At 39.0% G+C, this 22093-nt stretch overlaps 4 protein-coding genes, 1 long non-coding RNA gene and 1 other non-coding gene across 8 annotated transcripts; 3 read left to right on the top strand and 3 right to left on the bottom strand.

Annotated features, from left to right (window-relative positions):
- On the bottom strand, nt 2502-5919 carry LOC109947667. The gene is made up of 2 exons (XR_002270448.1): nt 5249-5919; nt 2502-2963 (listed from the first exon to the last, which is right to left on the bottom strand). It is a non-coding gene; the product is annotated as an uncharacterized LOC109947667 (long non-coding RNA).
- LOC18785085 (uncharacterized protein At1g24485) lies at nt 6236-8640 on the bottom strand. Its single transcript, XM_020557467.1, has 7 exons — nt 8042-8640; nt 7467-7951; nt 7246-7378; nt 7087-7155; nt 6916-6987; nt 6747-6818; nt 6236-6638 (listed from the first exon to the last, which is right to left on the bottom strand). Exons 1-7 carry the CDS (start codon nt 8638-8640, stop codon nt 6368-6370), a joined length of 1701 nt encoding a protein of 566 aa, XP_020413056.1. The 3' UTR covers nt 6236-6367.
- On the top strand, nt 9493-9574 carry TRNAS-GCU. The gene has a single exon. It is a non-coding gene; the product is annotated as a tRNA-Ser (tRNA).
- On the bottom strand, nt 9938-12917 carry LOC18784726 (peptidyl-tRNA hydrolase 2, mitochondrial). Its single transcript, XM_020557656.1, has 8 exons — nt 12445-12917; nt 12032-12334; nt 11896-11954; nt 11613-11672; nt 11407-11476; nt 11179-11248; nt 10720-10746; nt 9938-10409 (listed from the first exon to the last, which is right to left on the bottom strand). The coding sequence occupies exons 2-8, from the start codon at nt 12254-12256 to the stop codon at nt 10360-10362; spliced, it is 561 nt and encodes a 186-aa protein (XP_020413245.1). The 5' UTR covers nt 12257-12334; nt 12445-12917; the 3' UTR covers nt 9938-10359.
- On the top strand, nt 13867-17263 carry LOC18787203 (target of Myb protein 1). Of its 3 annotated transcripts, XM_020557655.1 has the most exons (6): nt 13867-14046; nt 14174-14257; nt 14398-14474; nt 14787-15352; nt 15806-16051; nt 16572-17263. In XM_020557655.1, exons 4-6 carry the CDS (start codon nt 14834-14836, stop codon nt 16995-16997), a joined length of 1191 nt encoding a protein of 396 aa, XP_020413244.1. In that variant the 5' UTR covers nt 13867-14046; nt 14174-14257; nt 14398-14474; nt 14787-14833; the 3' UTR covers nt 16998-17263. The 3 variants fall into 3 exon arrangements, with proteins under 3 accessions (XP_020413244.1, XP_020413243.1, XP_007218111.1); XM_020557654.1 differs by lacking the exon at nt 14174-14257; XM_007218049.2 differs by lacking the exons at nt 14174-14257; nt 14398-14474.
- LOC18787129 (probable arabinosyltransferase ARAD1) lies at nt 17502-20802 on the top strand. The gene is made up of 9 exons (XM_007220602.2): nt 17502-18075; nt 18167-18340; nt 18538-18695; nt 18781-18928; nt 19249-19364; nt 19450-19588; nt 19741-19851; nt 20048-20116; nt 20255-20802. The coding sequence occupies exons 1-9, from the start codon at nt 17596-17598 to the stop codon at nt 20378-20380; spliced, it is 1521 nt and encodes a 506-aa protein (XP_007220664.2). The 5' UTR covers nt 17502-17595; the 3' UTR covers nt 20381-20802.

Below are 22093 nucleotides of genomic sequence, written 5' to 3'. Positions count from 1 at the left end.
GAGATTTTATTTTTGGTATTCATTGTTTATTGTTCTTTTTCCTTCCTGATGGATTGTATATTTTTCCTTGTCGCATAATTTTGTCGTGCTTCTGTATATGTATCATTTTTTAAATGCTACATCTTCACAGCATACAGTAACACACATGTAGAGATACACCGACTGAAACATGTAGAAACCTCATTTCTCCAATAACAGTTAGTAGGTTGGATATGATTTTAGTGAAAATAGAGTTCTGTTGAGGGATGTTCATTGCTTGTTTTTCTTTAGATGGAAGTGACTATAAAAAGTAAAAAGGTATTTCACTGTTTAAACAGGATTATTGCAAATGTAAAGTTTCTGTTTTCCTAATCTCTTTTCTTTTTCTCATATGAGAAGTCGATAAGTATAGGTAGCTACACAGAACAAAAGGTTTGAGCTACTCTGATGGGTGAGTTTGGCAACCTCAAACCCTCAAAATACAAGGTTTGTTTAATCTTTTGCATCCTGATAGTGGACATAATTGATGTGTTTCGTTTAGTTGTGTAAATGTTTCAGTGTTATATTTGCTTCTTTTTCCTTGAATCTCGCTCGCCTTCTATTGGGGAACCAAGTCCATCACCGGCCAGAAAAGACAAACAACTAAACGTACTAATCAATGTTCTGCAATGATCGATCACCCCAGCTGTTTCTGTTCCATCCTTTTTTAATTGATTTACTGTTTAATTTCTTTGATTTAAAAGCCTATTGGATTGTGGTGTATCTTGTTTTAGTTTCTCTGGGAGTTTTCGATTTTTCAATTGTTAATGGGTCCTCGTTCAGGACAATCCTCTTTTACACCGCTTTTTTAACTACAATTTTACAAGAGGCATGTATTTCCTTTTTCTTTTCTTTTTTAAAGTCGAATAAAACTGAACAAAATATCCAAACGATTGTAATGGGCGAAAAGTCGTGCCAAAAACATGAAAACGGGCCCCGAAGTTCACCTGATAACGTCAAAACGGCCACGCATACAGCCCAATTGAGTGAAAATCTGCATAGGATACGGCCCGATAACAGCATAGTAGACCCAGAAGTCGATCCAATAACATTAAGTACGCCCAGTGATATCCACTCAACGGGCCTATGAATCTGGGCAATATCCTGAACACAGCACAGCTTCAAGCCCAATGTCGTGGGAACAAGCACAAAACTAAGAGGCCCAGAAATCGACAAGTAAGCTGACAATGGCCTGATATTTGGCCCAATAGCGTGAAAACTGGCCCAGAAATTGGCCCAACAACAAGAAAATATTTACAGAAGTCAGCCCAATAAGAAGAAAATGGCGCATAAGTCAACTCAATAATGTGTAAATAGGCCCGTAAGATGGCCCAAAACTCGGCCCAATTATGTGGAGACAAGTTCGGAAGTTGGCCCAATAATGTTAGAATCGGCCCAATAATCTGAGAACGGCCCATAATGTGGCCCAATAACGTGGAAACGGACCCAGTAGTTGGCCCAATAAAATGAAAAATGGCCCAGAAGTCAGCCCAATAAGCTAAAATGGTCCATAAGTCGGCCCAATAATGTGCAAATGGGCCCAATAACATTTAAATAAAGCCCATTTATGTAAAATCAACCCCAGAAGTCGGCCCAATAATATTAGATGGCGGAGAATGTGGCCCAATAACGTGGAAAATGCCCTAAACAGGCCTGTAGTTGGCCCAATAAAATGAAAACGGGCCCAGAAGTCAGCCCAATAAGCTGTAAGTGGCACATTATCGGCCCAATCATGCGAAAATTGGCCCATAAGAGGGCCCAATAATATTAAAATGGCCCAAAATCCGGCCCAATAATGTAAATCAAGCCCACAAGTCGGCCCAATAATCTTAGATGGCCCATAATGTGGCCCAATAACGTGGAAAAAGCCCTAAACAGGCCTGTAGTTGGCCCAATAAAATGAAAACGGGCCCAGAAGTCAGCCCAATAAGCTGTAAGTGGCCCATTATCGGCCCAATCATGCGAAAAATTCCCCAATAAGAGGGCACAAAAATATTGAAATGGGCCCCAAAGTCGGCCCAATTATGTGTAATCAAGCCCGATGTTGGCTGAATAATTATAGAATCGACCCAATAGAGAATGGCCCAACATGTGGCCCAATAACTTGGAAACAGGCCCAATAAATAGACAGGGGCCTATAGTTGGCCCAATATTGTATAAATGACCCACAATTGGACCCAATATTGTGAAAACAAGCCCATAATTTGACCCAGTTACATGAAAGCATACCCCGATATCGATCTAATAACGTAATAACGGCCCGGCATTCCGACCAATTACTTGAGAACTGGACCAATGATCTGAAAAGGGCCCACGGTTCATCCTGATAACGTAGAAACAGGCCCAACAACTCGGAAGCAGGGCAAGAAGTAGGCCCAATAATGTGAAAACGGGCACGATTTCCGAACCCAAAATCTTGAAAATAATGCCCATGTTAAGCCCAATATTGGAATTTTCTCATATTTTAATGTCATGTTTCCGGATTATCGGCTTGGGCCCAAATTGTTATTACCGATTAAATCATTAATATTTCTTTTCAGTGGATCCATGGTTCTCTCATGCATCAGATGATCTGAAAAAGTGAAAAAGAAAAAAAATGGAAACACGAGCACACACACACACACCAGGCAGCATTGCCTTCAAATTTGGGGCCAACACAGAAAAACCTAAAAACAAGAAAACAACACACACAAAATCCCCAATCAGAGCATCAACAACTGCAGTAGCCTTGATATGTCATCTTCCTCGTAATCTTTTCTTTTTCTCATTTTATCTTCTCATCTTCCAACTCCCTTCTTATAAATTATCATCATCTCAAGATCACAAGGCTTCTCAGTGGCGACCGCGACCTCAACCTTCACTTCATCTACAAATCCATGAGTGAGGTAATCGAACCATTGCTGTTATTTTATCACCTTTTTGCGTTCTCAAACTTTACAATGGGGCTGTTTGAAAAGACAGCTAACAACCAAATGAATGCATATAAACAGAAGCATAGCTGCAGAAAATATAATCAAGTATTGGCAAAAAAATACAGATAAAGTAAACAAAAATAGATGTACAATAACTGGAAGCGCAGCTCCAGTGCATCCAGATCAATTGCAGATCAATTTCTAATCTACCAATCTTATAACGTATTAAATGCACGCATCATATTATAGAGAAAAAGAAATGGATCAATATTGACGTTAGCATATTTTCCAAATTTACATAACTATTCTCATTGTTTTGAAAATTCTAATGGACTATAAAACAGTTCTTCAGAGCACTTCTAATAAAAAGCATTGTAGCTAGAGCCTATTCCTATCCAATAATACTAAAAAGAGAGAAGAAGAAGAAAAATGCAAACAAATGAGCTAAAGCTCAAGGGAGCCAGTTGCCAGCAAAGAAAGGCTTAATAATCTAGTAAGTCATCACTTAACACACTCTTTATTTTGGGGTCAGAAATGACACTTCATAAAACAGGCCAAAAAGGAAGAAACTACAAACATCAAGAGAGCCATAGCCAAGCCAACACAGCAAGGCCACAGCCAAACGAACTTACAAAACCCAGGGCGAAATAAAAGTAAACCAAAACTAAATTACAAAGCAAAAACACATAAACGGCTGAGACAAGAAAAGGAGACACATGCATAACATAACATAACGTCCTATCTGCAGCCAGAAACAAATCTAGTTATCAGGAAGGCATGGTAACACATCCCGTGACAAGACAAACACAAAGAAGGATGGGGGTACTTCAACCCCAAGACCTTGACACGCATTTACTGCAGCCTTGCAGAGGCCATTAACATCAGAAAAATACTTCCTTTTGATATTTCTAGGCCAGTTGCTTGGTATTAATTGTGGTCCCTTTCAATGGTGCAAAGGCCCTGGACATTCCCCGTCACTATGACGGACCACCCCTGATTCCAGGAAGTGGAAACACAAAATAGCTAACACTAAGTATAGTAACTTTACAAAGTCATCATTTTCAGTAATTTACTGATGTTTACAAAAGGTTCAACCAAACAGCAACACAAGAAGCAGAATCAGCAGATTCATAAGAGCTGGTAAATTTAAGTCTAGCCCAATTTCAAATGCCTGATTATATGAGGTCTTTAAATGCACAAATCATAAAGTCAAGATATAAAACTACATTAGAAAAATGAAACACACAGAAACCTGACAAAAGTTAAGAGAGGGGCTACACAGGAATCAATTACATTTCAAGTAGGCAAACGCAATTCACTCTGTCAACCCAAGGTATGAATCCTGATAAATCAAATGTTACCATTCCAGGCCCTCTTTCATAAAGATGTCAAGCAAGCCTCATTTCTCTTACTTGAGACTGATATAATCAAATTAAAAGGAAACTATTATAGCCAAATTTCCCATATTCTAAAGAATCAAATAAGGCAGGTATGACATTTCAACATTCTTAGCATGGATATTCATCATTCACCTCTCAGACCAAAAAAAACTGTATTACCATATAAACTACAGATGATCCCTAAACAGACGGTAGATGGTAAAAAAAAATTCAGTTCTGGAAATTCAGGCCCAGATGTATTTCAGGCCAAAGAAATTCTATAAGGTGGCGCTAACTATGTGACATAATTTCTAAACCTAAATAACAGCAATGAAAAAATATTAAGGACAACCACTGCTCATGCATATGACATGATCTTTACAAACACTTAGGTATGAGTCCGAAAGATCAACCATGGGAAAAGTAAGAGATATCAAATGAAGCAAGGGACACTGCCAAGAACCAAAAGCCTACATGATGAAAATTGCTAATCCCAACTATTAAAAGAAAGCTAACTCAAATGAAAGTAAACGTGTCAAACTGAAATAAAAGGCAACTACTATGTAACTCTGAAATGCAGCTTTATAACATTTTAACCGCAACCAAACAAGTAACTCCGTAAGGTATTTTAGGGTTTAGGGTTTAGTGTTTTCAGACATACCTACTTGATGAACATGTAGGAAATACGGTCAGCAAGTAGATTGTATAGTAACTGATCCAAAGTTTTTATTTTTATTTTTTATAAAACTAAACGTAACGATAAATATATTCCTAATATCATACCCACAAATCAATGGATGTTAAACAATTTATTTTTACTTAAAGTAGAATTCATGTCAATTGATAATCCGTCGTACTTATTGACAGAAATGAAAAATAATTTGCTTCACAAAATTAATCAAGCGGTGCATAACTAAATAGAAGGAAGCGTAATATTACCTGCATATAAAGATCAACAAGGTGAAGATTCGTAAGAAAACTAAGCACTGAAAGAGTGAGAAACAAAATCATCGATCTCAGGCTTCCCACCAGGCGATCAACGCGTTCCGCTTCTTCTAGAAGAAGTCGGCCATCGACGGGACGGGACCCAATGGAATTGGACTGAAATGCAAAGCGAATTCGAACTCGCGAGACAGCAGCCCGAACCTACTCGACGCGATTCGAAACAGCGTAATTCAGATCGGTCGCGCGCATGTTCACTGAAAATCCTATCGAGGTCTTCGCCAGTGAATATGCATCCCATTTCCAACGAGGATTATCGGTAAGAGAAGAATTGAGGTGTCGATTCTCAATGAACAAAGATTACCGGTCAGAGAATCGAAACGAATCGCAGCCATTATCGATTTCTGCCTCTCTTGGTGAGGCGTCAGTGATACAACAATCCGTTCTACGAGATGATCGGATATGGCGATTTCGGACTGGCGGAGATCGGGCGTGGTTGGAGCGAAGGATCCACTTGGATCTGATCATCTGAGCATTGTCCATTGATGAAATTTTAGGGTTAGGGTTAGGAATGGGCTCTTGCTTTCGTTAACAACGATGCGATCATGCGAGTGTGGTGGTGGAGTGGCTATTTTGAGTGAATCTGGCTTGACATGAGCTGAAGTTGGTATTTTAGACTTTTCAATGGAGAAATAAAAATAAAAAAGGTATTTGCATTTCCTGGCACAATAAAACGCACGTCGTTTTTAGACACGGTCACTCTGCATTAAGCAAGCCCTTGTTGCAAGTATCAACAACTATACATGATTAAGGGAAGGGAAGGCTTAACCCATCAATCGGAGGGAAGCATTATTGAGCTACTTTGTTACGTTCTCTCGGCGTCGCGGCTTCCCCTCATCTTGCCCATCTGTTTAGCTGCCGAAAATCAAAACGCATAAAGCATGCACCAAGCAAGTTGCAACACACCACAAAACTTACTGAAAATATTGATAACCAGTTGTACTAATAGTAGAAGAACAAGTTTAGTTTGTGTTGCGCACACGAAACTTAATTAATTAAAGTTGAAACTAAGCTAAGATGTCCAATATCACATTCATTTATTCATTGAATGATTAATTAGGGAAAGTAGGTAATTAACAGTAGAGCTTGAATCGTGGCTGCCACTAGTATAGAAAGCAGGGCATTGTTCTTGCTATCATCAGTAGATCCTGAACCGAATTGGGATACATCTGCGGGCGGCGGTGGTGTCCTCTGATTGTTATAAGGTGGTGGTGGTGGTGGTGTAGTCTCAGTAGTCTCAGTACTAGTAGTCGTGGGTGGTGGAGGCGGTGTCTTAGGTGGAGGTGGAGGTGGACAAGACATTCCAGAGAGACAATTACCAGTCACACTGCAATCATAATATTTATATATAAGATTCAAATTAATTACTTAATAATTTGACACAAATTGAACAAGTTGAAACGAACAAAAAATCAAATAATATGTGATCACTTACACTAATTCCAACTTCTTGTTTTTGGATAAGGAGGTGGGTATGGTTCCGTTGAATCTATTGTTTGACAAATCCCTGGGCGGGCGCACAGCACACACACATGAATATATATATATATATATATATATGCATTGAAAATATTGATTGTACAGGGGCAGGGGCTATAACTTACAGTCGCTTTAGATTCGGGAAGGAGCCAAGAAAATCAGGGATAGGACCATTTAAGCTATTGTCGTGCAAATCACTGATCCATCCACCACCAGAGAACAAAAAGAAGAGTATTAATTATTCATTGAAAATGCATACCAAATATATATAGCCTAGGTCGACTCAAAAAACTCACATTGTGACAAGGGCATCCATGGAACTAAAATCTGGTAGTGGACCAACCAGATCGAAGCTACTCAGATTCCTGTATTGATTTTTGGCAGGAAAAATGAATAAGTGATCATAATGCAAATAAGGAGCTAGCCTAATTATAATTAATAATAATGAAACTCACAGTGCAATTATACGAGGAATGTTGCCTGTGCTACACTGAACCCATTCCCACGAAGAGCTTAATGGAAGGCAAGGGTCACCGCTCCATATAATTAACACCTCGAATTGCACTTGTAGTACACCCAGTCCCTCCACTAATTCAATTCATTACCAGAAACAAACAAGCTGATTAATTTAATTAAAGGAGATAAGCTTCAAACAAAAAGGTGATTAATTAATTACCATCTCTGGTATCAGTTGCTGGTCCTACTTTAGACAGGAGATAAACTTCAAAGGCATTGATGAGGAAGGGAAGGGTGGAATCAGCAGTGGGGCGGAGAGTGATGGATGTTTTCGAAGAAGCAGTGATGTTGGTGATGGCGACTTCCACTACGCTCTCAAAAGGTGGGACGATGGGTTTGGAATAAGGCTGCTCGTCTACATAAATCTCAAAGGATCGTTTGTTGGGTGAAGTGAGTGCTGCAGGATCCACCTCCGAGAAGAAGGTGGCGATGTACACTTGAACTGGAAAGTCTGGGAGGTACGTATATAATTCAAAATACTCGGACGTGTTATTGCCGGTGGTTGCATTTTGCACTACAGCTGCAGGAGGATTATCTTCTGCACCACTCACATCCATCTTGGATATTCTCGCCTCACCTTCCACCTGATATGCAAACAAACCGTACCCGGGTACCCATCTCCGATCGTAACTGTCGTCTGGATACCTACATATTATATACATACATAATTATTAAGAAGCATATATATATATATATATATATAGGCTTTATATAGTAGCAAAGCAAGTAAGTTACCTAATGAGTTGTTGCGCCCCTAAAGCCAGCCTCTTTTGCCTGAACAAAGCATAATCAGAAGCAACGCGTGTGTACATTTTAGGAGCTAAACTGCGGAATTCGAGTGCGGATATAAAGGGAAACTGGCGAGGCAGGGTTTGAGCAAGACATATGCTGGTGTTGTTTTTGTTCACAGTGTATATCACCTCGTAATTAACAATGGTATCGGAAACCCCGGTTAAGTTGACTTGCGTCCAGTAGGTGGAGTCAAAGTAGAGATCGAAGGTCGGAGGAGAGTTGTTACCGTCGTAGTTTCCGTAGTAAAAGCTAGCGCGAACCAGAAGCCGTTGACCTATCATGTTAACGCTGTTGATGGCGTAGCAGTTTTTCCTTAGACTTGTGAAAACTCGTAGAGTGCTGGCCACATGAGGGGTTGAGCTGGACAACTCCACCAAGTGGGACTCGCCGCTGTGCACATAGTCATCATCTCCAACCCAGTTTATGGAAAGGCTGTCGGTGTAAGAATCGGAAGCACCACAATCGATGCTCAGAAACACTGCAGCATCTGCACACACCCATAACAACAATATCACTATTGAACCTAATATATTCATATTCATTTTGGTTCACTAATCAGCCGCGCATACATTTATATATAAGACGTATGTAATGTACGGGAATCAAAGAATAGATCAATCAGTATCAGCTTAACTTTTTGTTTAAATAAATGAATAAATAAAACAAAAAAATGGGTGTTGAAATAAGAATTAGAAAGTTAACTCGGGAGCACGACGAGAGCAGGAAATGTTAATGTTGTGACTTTCTGCTCAACAATTATTCCTTTCTATTCTAACAATGATATTTGAATATAAAATAAGTTATTCTTCTCTTAAATTTACAAATAGATCATTACCTTTCCTTTCCTTTCGCTGTGAGTATAGATTTAGTACTTTGAAATGTTCTTCTAAGTAGATTGAAATAAACTATTACCTACACATAATTAAAATGGTCAACACCTCTAAAATGATTATTAATCTTTGCAGATAATTTAATTATACACAGCTAGAAAGCTAAGTATATGAACTTTCTATTTTTTTTAAACTATAACAGTTAAACATCAGATCAGATGATGAACTTGCTTCTCTCGAATAAAGAAGCAAGCTCATTATCTTCCATTGGTTATTACTTGTTGGAATAAAGAATTTCAAATTAATAAAGATGATGAAGACGAAGAACATGTATTCATTCATCCAATCGATTAGTCAAACAATGGAACAAATAAGTAAGTAATCCACGAACCTCATGGCGATGGGTGGCCGGCACTAATAATACGGCTTCATTTTTTAATTTAATTTTTCAAGTCCTTCCAATCAAATAATACATCCAAAGCAAGTTAATGGGAGACAGGGATAACCACTTGCTTTGCAAAGTAACCAGATAAAAGAGAAGCAAGGCATTCCAAGGTCGTCAACGTCGCTTTGGCCGAGTGGTTAAGGCGTGTGCCTGCTAAGTACATGGGGTTTCCCCGCGAGAGTTCGAATCTCTCAGGCGACGCTAGCATTTTTTCCTTTTCTTTTTTTCTTTTTTTAATTTAAGCATTTTTAAATTTTGGGATATTCAGTATTTCTGAACATTTTTGTTTTTGTTTTTGCACTGGATTTTTTCTTAACAAAAAAACATACAAAGTGCGATGCTAGAAAAGCTTTATAAGAGATTGTTTTATACAAAATGAAAGCCGGGCGATCGATTTTACTTGGGTTTTTGTTATCCTAGCCAATAATCATGAAGCAAGCATCTACAGTCTACTCGTAGTTTCAGTAAGTGAATCAGCTGCCATGCAATGCAACGCAACTTGGAATTGCCGATATTGTAGTACCACCACACGACCACCATGTCTTTTCTCCTTTCCCCTTTCCATTGATTACGACAAATGCGGCTCATATTAGCATGGAATTTCCATGTTTGTTGAGAGTAAAACGTTAGCCAACCATTACAAATCATTTCCCAAAACACTTAACAAAGAAACTGGAGTAAATAAGAACACATGTCACATCTCCATGAGATGGGAGAATGCTGCCAATGCCGAAACCTGGAACATCGTTTTACATTAACAGTACAATTTCCATAACAATAAATGATGCCATTTCAGAGATTTTCGTCATCATCATAATTGTTAGGAGAATACAAGCAGATTTTTAAGTCAAGGCCCTTCAGAGAATGGATCTTCGAATATAACATTGCACCGATACTCTTCCAATATGGTTGATGCTGCAGTGCCCATGGCATGATTCAACTCATATCTCATCGTAAATAAGATAGACACCATCTAAATCAAGCAACTACAAGAGTTTCAGTCCACCTGTTACATCGTCAACCACCTCAACGGGTCCTGCACATGAGTGTTGGAATAATCCATTAATACAACCAGAAGCTATGCACCATGGCACGGTATTTTGACTTTTCTATACATTTTGTCAGACGCACTACATTCACAAGCTCAAAACCAATCCTACTTACCATCCTCCCAACAAAATATTAGGGGCTTGGCCTCCCAATCTAAGACTAAACCAGGGAAAACCCCCCAGGGGGAATAGTTAAGGCTTAAAAACTTCCTTTCATACTTGATGGAGTCCTCCACTTCAAAGTTACAAATTGAAAAAGGCCCATCGAAAGGAAGATAATGGAGAAGAGAAACTTACCAAGAATAGCCATCACTGTCCTTGAATCTGGAAGAATACATAGAGACAAATAAGTCACTTTGAACAGTCAAATGGATAAGAATCTAGTGAAGAATATAAAATTCATGGCAGAAATGGGGAACGAATAAGACAAGTAACAATGGAGTTGTTTGCATCAGTATTTTCAGAAAACAGGTAATATCAAAATATGCTTAAAAAGTGTTCAAAGAGGATGGAGATACACAAAACTTGGAAATGCTCATTCTTCCAGGGCATTTCAAAAACAGCCTAATCCATTTAATTCAAGCTTTCTCATGTTGTGATGATAGCCGCCACTTCTCAGTAGTATTTTGAAATGTTTGTTTATAAAAAAAAAAAATTACCAATTTATTTGATTCGCATTATTAACACTAACATCACCAAACACTCAAAACTATCAAAACCGTGATCAACCTCATATACGGAAAAGTTTCAACTCACTTGGTGCAATTTGAGTCCTGCCAGCATCGATTGTAATGTGGGTTGGTAGTTTCAGCGATTTTGCCCTCTCCTGTCAAAATCAATAAAGATGTCACCATTAACCATAAAGTTGAATTCACTTTGCTTTTAGTAAACTTGCAGCTTCTCTGAGACTATATGATTGATCAGAGCATGCAAGAAATAATTATGTTTACGTCATGCCAGAAAAGTTGGTATTATAATACTGACTTGCAAAACTAGCATATCTTCTTCACTTTCAATTTTCACAACAACTTTCGGCTGTGCACACATCTCCCAGCTGCATATTGACATAACACCATTACAGGAAACAGAGAGAGAGAGAGAGAGAGAGAGAGAGAGAGAGAGAGAGAGAGATATGAAGATACCCACATTGTTCAGCAGACAAAAATTCACAGAGTAGTCTGTTGCTGTACCTGTTTAAAGCTTTTGGTGCTCGATGGAGGAGCTTTTTATAGAGGCCCAAAGTCGCATGGCTAAAAAAAATGAAGGCAAACATTTGGTAAAGAATTTGAACAAAAATATAATTCAATCAAGAGAGAAAACTGACTGACTCTATAAACTATTCAAGGAAAAAGCGTGTTTCACTTGACAAAATAATCAATCATTCTCAACATAATGCTCAGCTTGCAAAAATAAAAAAGGGGCGAAGAGTGCTGGGAATTAAAATATAAAATTAAAAAAAAAATCTACAGCTACCTGCATTGAGCGGCAATTTTCCCCTTACCCATCTTTAGATCATTTCTGACCACCAAAACCTGAAGAAACCAATGAAGAAAGTGAATAAGCAATTTGGTTTTCTTTGAAATGTTGGAGATGCAAGTGGAAGTAATACCATTTTGAAATCTTGGAGAATGTCAGCAAGGTTATCAATCTCAAGTGGGTCCTTGTTCTTCTTCTTCTTGTTGTTGCCATTAGTATCATTAGCAAGTGCAGTTTTCTTAGCTAGTCTAGCTGACAAAACAATGCGAGCAGGAGGGTAACGCGCACCAAAGCAATAACCCAAAGCAAGCCAACCTGCTCCTACTAAAATGGCACCTACCCACCCCAACCCCATCATCTCTCTCTCTCTCTCTCTCTCTCTCTCTATACTTCCACAATCCAATCCAATCCACCCACAATCAATTCTCTTTTATAGCTGCCAATCAAATTTCAAAATCAAACACATGTCCTAATATCATCATAGTAAATTTTGCGTGGAAACAAACAGGGGTTGGGGGTAGGGAGTGATGGGAGTAAAAATGGTACCTGGAGTGTGTGTCGCTGTCAATGCGAATGAGTGTATTATTGGAAGTTAGTAACCCTAGATCGGACGGTTGTGCGTTCACGCAGCCATGACCGTGTAACTTATCCTTCCCTTGGGTTTTGCAGCGGACGAGGTCATGAGAAGCGGAACAAGTGAGTGCGTGAGGGCGGGCGTTGCGTGCGAGATTTTGGTGAGTTGAGTCCGGGAACCGAAAACGATCTCGTTGCTGCCTGCTTGCGGCTGGGTCTGTATTGTGAACGTTGACAACTAAGCTAAATTGAGAACAACAATTGTGGCCGTTAGATCAACTTCAACGCCTGCTTGCTGGGCCCTTGATCATAAATAAATGGATCAAATCACTTGCTGGCCTTAAAGTATTGACCCATATTGTGATTTTAGTCTGTTTGTGCTTGGGCCTTTGTCCCTTCCCTTTAACAAATCATCCATTTAAATTTGGGAAGTGGTAGGTAATTTAATTACCTACCATAGATAAAAATTAAAAAACTTTTATTCTGCGAAGCGAATCTTTAAAATAAAAACTTAAAAAAGAATTGTGGTATGGGTGGTGGTCCACTCCACTGCGATGTATCATGTATGTGAGACAACAAACAACGCCATGAGGAGATGAGGAGGAGGAGGAGGAGGAGGAGGAGGGGAGGGGCGTGTATATTAATGCAAGTGTGTGTGTTGCGTTGCGTTTGGTGGTTTAAGTTAGACGTTGCGTGTAATTGGGACAAAGGTTAGGAACCAAATCTAACGGTATAAAATGAATAGATTTCTCCACCTCTAGGCGCTACCCAACAACTTTGACGTTGACTACTGACTTGGGGGAAGGAAGAAGAACAGTCCACGCGGTTTGAGCATTTTCCATTATTCCTTTTTCTTATTTATTTCCATCTTCTACTACTTAGTATTATTCTTCTTCTTGCATCATGTAATGTAAGGCATACTAGAATATAATCTAAACACTTTCTTCTAGCACCATAAATATAATTCTCAAATTTAATCAATCCTCCTGCCAAACGAATGCCATCTTGCCTCCCAATAAGAAATATTACTTGTATCCATGGCTTATTTTTTGATATAAAAAAAGTAATAAAATTTTATTAGATCAATAGAAATAACAGTACAAAATATATTATATCATAATATCTATCTAGTGTTTTTATTTTAATGTAATGTAAATTGTGTTTGTTTTTTTTTTTTTTGTCAAAGTAAATCGTGTAATTTGTATGTTAATCTTTGGTTAATAGATTTTAATTTTCAAGCATCAACGGGTAATAACCACCACACCATCATCACGAAGAAATTGCCAATATTGTCAATCAAACTCGTACCATTATTCAAATTCATACGCCGTTTCCGTCAGCTTTAATTAATTAATTAAAAAACACAATATCAGAAATAAATATTGAGGTAAGGCTAAGCTAACGTATAAGAGAGAGAAAAAAAGTGCCTGAAGAAAAGGCTGAAACTCCAAGGAAGTAAGGAGAGAGACTACAGAAAATATTCACTTTACTGAGTCGTTGCGCCTTGCCGTCTCTCAAGTTCTCAACCCACTACTCAATCTCTGTTCCCATTCCAGAATTCTCAAGAGACAACAGGTAATTTCTTAACTTTTTTCTTCATCAAAATTTGACCAATATTGGGTTTATTTTTCATTCATCACACACAACCATTCCAAGTCTGATCATCGATTCCCTTTTTATTTTTACTTGATTGGTTGCTCAGAAAGCAGAAGAAAAGTCATCATAGTAAAAAAGAAAACAGCAAACTGATTTATGATTGTTGACCTGAACTAGGCATATGAGACGGGTACTACTACCGTTTTTCTCAGTAACCAAAAAGTTTCATCAGGGTTCCATCTTCTGCTTTCTTTAGGGTTTTTGGAAATTTAGTTATATACCTGCTAGATATCTTTTGAAATAATCTTCTTATATTGTCATCTCTTTCAGTTCGTTGTTAAGAAAATTGAGGGGCGGAAAAGGGAGGGATATCGGGGAAGAAAAGTTCTCAGCTTTTGCCAATTAAGGTCGATTTTTACCTACAGTTTTATGCTTTCACTTTCATCTTTTTTAGCAGTTGTGATCTTGGTACTTCTTTAGTTATGGTTCTTTTCGGTGTTTTGATTTCGACAACCTGGTTTGAGTTTCTGAAGAAAGATAAAGAGGAAAAAAAGAAATCAGAATTATGTTAAGATTGCTTAATCTTCAGGCTTGTCCCGAAAAGTAATTTTCTTTGGGTTTCAAAATAAGAAATTCTTACATCTGCTCAACTAGTAAACATAATTATGTATCTTTTCCATCTTTGATGACAACTAATTAGCATTATGGTAAATTTGCAGGAAAACTTTTAGGAGGTTTCTGTTTTAGAGTTAGCAGGATTGTGAAGATGAGTGACAATTTGATGGAGAAAGTGAGTGCTTTTGGCGAACGCCTCAAGATCGAAGGGTCTGAGGTTGGTCGAAAGATGAGCGCTGGCTTGAGCTCAGTGAGCTTCAAGGTGAAGGAGCTCTTCCAAGGCCCAAACCAAGCAGATAAGATTGTCGAAGATGCCACATCAGAGGCACTTGACGAGCCTGACTGGGCTATGAATCTTGATATTTGTGACATGATCAATACTGAAAGGGTCAACAGTGTCGAATTAGTTCGTGGTATAAAAAAGCGGATTATGTTGAAGAATCCTAGAGTCCAGTACCTCTCGCTAGTACTGCTTGAAACATGTGTTAAGAACTGTGAGAAGGCTTTCTCAGAGATAGCTGCAGAAAGAGTTCTTGATGAGATGGTGAAGCTGATTGACGATCCTCAGACTGTTGTAAATAATCGCAATAAGGCTTTGATGCTGATCGAAGCATGGGGGGAATCGACTGGTGAGCTCCGCTATTTGCCTGTTTACGAGGAAACATACAAGGTATCTACAAAATTTTGGTTCCAGTTTCATATCTTGTCAAATCTATATAACATCTTGTTCTTCCTTGACTAAAACATAGTTACAGACCCAAATCCACTTCTATTCCTCCTGATTTTAGTTGGACTAATAGGAAGTACTTAAAATATACAACGGCACTTTGGCCCAATGTTCTTCTTTTGAGGCACAATTGCAGCTCATGAGGAAATACAAAATTTAGCCAGTTTACCAGTGCAAAGGAGCACAAGGCTAATATTGGAAAAGAAATTGAGGAACTCCCAAAATTGAAAGTATAACGTATTACAGAATTTCCATGGCCTTTATGCTAATGTCTTCTACAGTTTTTTTAGCTTTCATCACGCTGGATGGTGCAGTTGTTATCTATATATTACTGATGTTTAAAAGAAGTGGTTTCATGCTATTTATACTTTTATGCTTGGACCATCTCAATTTCAGAGTTTAAGATCAAGGGGTATTCGGTTCCCTGGTCGTGACAATGAGAGTTTGGCACCAATTTTCACTCCCCCACGTTCGGTTTCAGCTTCAGAGTCAGATGCTAGCCTTTCCCAGCAAATTCCACTTGATATTCCTGTGCAAGGCTTTACGGCTGAACAAACAAAGGAAGCATTTGATGTTGCAAGAAACAGTATTGAGCTTCTTAGTACTGTTTTCTCCTCTTCAACCCAACAAGATGCTTTACAGGTGATTTCTATATTGTTTTCTTACTTGCATATCCTATTTGAGTCCTGATATCTAATTTGATAATACATTAAACCAATATCCTTTTTCCTGTGTTATGTAGACCAATATGCTTTACTTTTTTTTCTTTTTTTGGGGGCGAGGGTCGGCTAGACAGCTTTCAGGACACCACCAGTACTCAAACGTTAATGGGCCTTTGGAATAGGTCGATTTACCACCCAGGCTGTTCCATAGGACCACGTTCCATCCAATCTAGAGCCAAGTGGCATTGGGTTGACCTTATGATAATATCTGCCATGGAGATAGCCAGTTCAAAGTTAATTTAACTCTTGTATAATATCAGCCTGACAACAAATAAGAAATCCTGAAGGAATTATAGTGCTGTATGAGGACAGATGTTCTCTGATGCAATTACACATGTTTCTTCAAGAATAACTAGTTATTTACTTAAGTTTATAAACTAAGAACTAGCTCTGGTGTTATCAAAAGCGATGTGGATTAAATGTTGTTGTCCCTTTGGCAGGATGACTTGACAGCCACACTTGTACAACAATGTCGTCAGTCTCAATCCGCCGTCCAGAGAATTATAGAGACAGCCGGAGAAAACGAGGCCTTGCTGTTTGAAGCGTTGAATGTGAATGATGAGATCCATAAAGTTCTATCCAAATATGAAGAACTGATGAAGCCTTTGGTTGTTCCGACTGAGCCAGAACCTGCAATGATACCCGTTGCTGTGGAGGCTGATGAATCACCGAGTCATGCGAAAGAGGATTCCTTGATTAGAAAACCAGCTGCTTCTCGAGGTCTGGTCCATGCAGGGAGCCACGATGACATGATGGATGATCTGGATGAGATGATATTTGGCAAGAAAGGTGGAAGTTCTTCTGAAGGAAACCAAGATCCGAAGAAACAGCAGCCGGCAGCAAAGGATGACCTGATCAGCTTTTGAGAGGGTGTAAATGTATAATTCCATGTACTTGGACTGGAGAGCTTTGCTGGTGTGAATACCAGGCTATTTAGATGTTGATTGTTGGAGACGCCGATGAAGTTTGATGTTTGAAAAATTTCACCTCCATGAACATAATTGTCGTTTTTTTTTTACTTCCCTGTTGTTCTCAGTACATTGACCTGCACACAAACATTTTGTGTAAAAGTAATTATTATCAAATTTGGATGCACAGTAATCTGATGGAGTTATATAACACTAATAAAATATATTATTCTATTTGTGTCCACGAAAAAGAAAAAAGAAAAAATATATATTTGTTGTTCTTTAGGTTTAGGAGACAGAATAGAGGCAAAATTGTTGTATACAAATACAATACAAGCGGTGATAGGATTCTAATGCATACTCACTAAGATCTAATCCTATTTGAATATGTCATTGAAGAGGTACGACTGTTGTTGCAACTTGCATTGCAGCAGTATAAGAGCACCGGCAGCCAAGAAGACAATTGACAACAATTTGTGGGTGTGATTGTGAACGTGTTTAGTTGTGTTGTCTTTTTAAACAAAACGAAAACATCACACAACAAAAACAAACGAGAATGCCTGGAGCTGGAAAGCAAATGACAAGATCCAAATCCCCAGTGCTTCTCTTACTTCTCGCTCTCCTCGCCCTCTCCCTCGTCTTCTTCCTCTTCTCCTTTCATAGCCCCTCCCCCTCCGACGACCCCACCACTCTTCTTCACCCAAACCATCAACCCATTTACAAACCCGAAACCTCCTTCGTCGCCTCCCTCGACCGCTTCCTCCTCGCCCACAAATCACCCCGACGCGATGACACCGTCCTCCTTACAACGCTACCCCAGCACCAACCCAACCAGCTCGACGATCTCATCTTCCAGACCCACACCCAGAGGTTGTACGCTGATCCCTACTACCCGCTCAGCCTGCCCATTAGGGTTTACGTCTACGACATGCCCACCAAATTCACCTACGATCTCCTCTGGCTCTTCAGAAACTCTTACAGGCAGACCTCCAATCTCACCTCTAATGGCAGCCCCGTTCACCGCCTCATCGAACAGGTTTTGCCTTTTCTTTTTCTTTTTTACATTTTACTGATTCCGTTTTAATCTTCTGATTTCAATTCCTAATTCCTGGGCCTAATTTGTGCAGCATTCCATTGATTACTGGCTGTGGGCGGATTTGATTGCTCCAGAGTCGGAGAGGCTGTTGAAAAGCGTAGTGAGAGTGCATAGGCAGGAGGAGGCTGACCTCTTCTACATCCCATTCTTCACCACCATTAGCTTCTTCTTATTGGAGAAACAGCAGTGCAAAGCACTTTACAGGGTCTGACTGCATCCTCCAAGGTTTCCCTTAATTGCTTGCTAATTGCTGCACATCGTATGATCATACTACCTGTATATATGTATCTCACACTGTTACTATTATGTTACACTCTAATTAATGCACAATTAACTTAACATTTGAGTCTTTGCTTGCTAGCTTATCTAAGTATTATCATTGTTATTTATTTGTGTATGAAGGAAGCTCTCAAGTGGGTCACCGATCAGCCTGCCTGGAACCGATCCCAAGGAAGGGATCACATACTTCCGGTTCACCATCCCTGGTCTTTTAAGTCTGTTCGCCGCTTCATGAAGAATGCAATTTGGCTGCTTCCTGATATGGACTCCACCGGAAACTGGTTATAATTTCACTGGATCTTTATTTTATTTATAAAAAAAGCCCTAAATTCAACCTGCTTTAACTCTAATTTGCCCTACTTTTAGGTACAAACCTGGACAAGTCTTTCTGGAGAAAGATCTAATTCTTCCTTACGTTCCCAATGTTGATTTTTGTGATTCGAGATGCATATCCGAGACTCAATCCAAGAGAACCACACTGCTCTTTTTCCGCGGCCGGCTTAAAAGAAATGCTGTAAGACTTTTGATTTCTCAATGGATTTCTTTGCTACTAATTCCATTGAATTGTGTTGAACCTGTTAGAAGTGAATATAATATTTACTTTGGAGATTAAAGCAACTGGCGCGTACACTAAAGGAGGACTTTAGGCTTGGGTGCATGCAAAACAATCTTAAATGACAAAAGAATAGGGCATAGGATATAGAGACCGTTAGTTGTAGTTAATCGATTTCATCGTTCAGTGGATTAATGAATCAGTGCGGGAGAAAGCTTCTTCCATTTCTCCACTTAAGAATCTCAGGCTCTTGTGGCTAATTTATTGTGTTCTACTTTCAGGGAGGGAAAATACGCTCAAAACTTGTAGCAGAACTAAGTGGTGCTGAGGGTGTAGCTATAGAGGAGGGGACAGCAGGAGAGGGAGGAAAAGCAGCAGCTCAAGAAGGAATGCGCAAGTAAACTTTTTTGGATCCTCGCTCTTCTTGGTGATGTAATTTTGTTGTTCCCTTGTTAATTTAGTTGAGTTGATTTCTCTGTCAGGTCTGTCTTTTGCTTGAGTCCAGCTGGTGATACTCCATCCTCCGCTAGATTGTTCGATGCCATTGTTAGTGGTTGCATACCAGTCATAGTTAGTGATGAACTGGAACTTCCTTTTGAAGGAATACTAGATTATAGAAAGGTATGTATATCTAAATATTGGGTATAGGATATATTAGTCAGGTAGATAATTGCTCACAGCTTAATGCGTGCCCCGAAGTCCATGTGATATGGCATGTATGGTTGGCCTTATACACAATGTTCTCAACAGTTGCTTTTTATCTTTGCCTACAGATAGCTTTATTTGTTTCTTCCAGCGATGCCGTACAAACTGGTTGGCTTTTAACATTTCTTAGAAATATTCGCCCTGCTCAGATTGAGGAAATCCGTCAGAATCTTGCCAAGGTAAGTGACTGAATATTTGAAGTGAATGTTATTGTTTTGTATTTGTATTTCTTGTCAAAAGGTTGTACTAGACATGCATTTCTAGTTTCCCTGCTTGACTAGACTTGCTGTTTCCTTATCTTGTGCTTCTGGATGTTTTCTGAGCTAGCGAGCTACACCTTTGTGGGGACTGATTTTATTATTTCGTCTTTCCCAGTACTCAAGGCATTTCCTATACTCCAGTCCAGCTCAACCCTTGGGTCCAGAAGACTTGGTTTGGCGAATGGTATGATTTTCTTGCTCCGTAAAATGTTGGCCCCCAATCCTGTTTTGTTTTCACTTACATGCACTTGCATAAACAAAGATAAGAGACCCAACTGTGGTTTAGAAATGTTTGATTTAAGCGTTGTTGGTTGTGCAACAGATGGCTGGTAAGTTGGTGAATATCAAACTTCACACTCGAAGATCTCAACGTGTGGTGAAAGAGTCGAGAAACATCTGCATGTGTGAATGCAAACGTGCCAACTCTACAACCTCAGGTCACTTGTAATTATTTTCTACTGTGTCTCTTTCTCCTCTGGGCATGATGGATGTAGGGCAGGGTGATTCTAATGTATTCTTCTTGTGTTTTTGGCCGTAGTGAGAAAGTATCTTTTTATGGTGGAATTTTATGAAATACTCTGCCCTTATATACATATATAATCGATTTGCTTCTGTATCCCATTTATATGATTTGTTTGTAGCAAAAGGCTATTATTGACAAAACAAAAGCAGAATCGTAAGATTCTGTAGCAAAGGTATAGGATTGGTGTGGTCGGCCGTTGTTTAGGTAATTAGTAATTAGTTACTAGTTACATTACACATCTCTCTCTCTCTCTCTCAAATATCGTAGTTGTTGTTTGTATGCCTTGTTTGGTCTTGTTATGTTCTTTTAATGTAGAGATGTAATAATAGACTAATTGCTGGTTGGTATATGCCTTGTTGGTCTTAAACTCAAGTTATGGTTAATGGATCCATCTCATCTGATAAAGAAAAAAAGAAAACGAAACAATTAAAATAGAGAGAGAATGGAGACGGAACCTTCAACCTGGGGCAGCTGTGCTGTATGTCGGCATATTTGGGCCGTTATTCTCGTCAGAGACAGAGATAGGAATTGTTTGGGTGATTTGAAACGGAGGATGTAATCGAGTTTTGGGCCCAACATCCACCGTACATACATCACGCGAGCTGTGCCTGATGAGCCCAGCCTCGTATATTAGAATATAAAATTAAAAGGTTGGTGCGCTACCGTTGGAATAGAAAGCAAACTTAAACTTTATTGGGGTTTGATTGATTGTGTTGTGACATGCTCTCGCTTTCTCTAAAATTCGAATTTCAAATGGATGATGTATCACACTAAAAATATAAAACGCTTTTTTTAGTACCTACGACGAGCGAGGTGGGTTGGGTTGGGTTGAAGGAAACGGGATTGCCATAAAAGACTTAAAAGAAAAGCCGTAGAGGGCGGGAGTGCATGTGGTTCCCAGTGGGGCCCCACACGGTTCACCATCTTCTTCCATGATTACACGGCGGGGTGGGCCAACAGCTAAGGCATATCTTGGACGTGCCTGCCTGCTTTTGAAACGGTTCCCGTTAGTTTTATTTTAAGGTATGTGTTGTTATTCACACTTGTCATAAAAATGTAAAATTTTCTCAAATCAAACCCCGCTCACTCATAGTCCCATTTACGTGTATACTAACGAGTCACGAGTCACGAGTCACGAGTCACGAGTTAATAAAATAAAAAAAGAAAATACGTTGTGGCACCTGTACGTAGTACTAGTACGTACCATGAGCATGGCCTCACCAATCCAATGTGCAAAAATATCATCACCTCCTCTACTCTACTATTACCACTATTGTTGTCATAGCAGATTGCTGTAATTATCACAGAAAACGACACGACCATGATATGATGATAGCATTGACAAACATGGTCGTCTCGTCCGCCCAAATACACATTTATATTTTCTTTGGCTATTTTTGAAAGGTGATATGGGAGAAATTCAGATTATTACATTGCATTGTTGTGGGTGTGAAAAGGTGGTTTATTTATTTATTTATTTAAGAGTAAATACACACGGCAAAATATTAACAAATTAGCATGACAAATAATAAATGTATTTAATAATTTCATATATGTGTAAATAAAGAATCAGTTTATCTGATGGAGATTTCTTTTCTTTATTATTTTTATTATTTTTATTTTTAGAACATGACTCGT

The sequence above is a fragment of the Prunus persica genome, chromosome G2, assembly GCF_000346465.2.
Source record: "Prunus persica cultivar Lovell chromosome G2, Prunus_persica_NCBIv2, whole genome shotgun sequence".
Taxonomy (NCBI): domain Eukaryota; kingdom Viridiplantae; phylum Streptophyta; class Magnoliopsida; order Rosales; family Rosaceae; genus Prunus; species Prunus persica.
The sequence above is the reverse complement of the archived record's forward strand: the minus strand, read 5'-3'. Positions and strand labels throughout refer to the sequence as shown.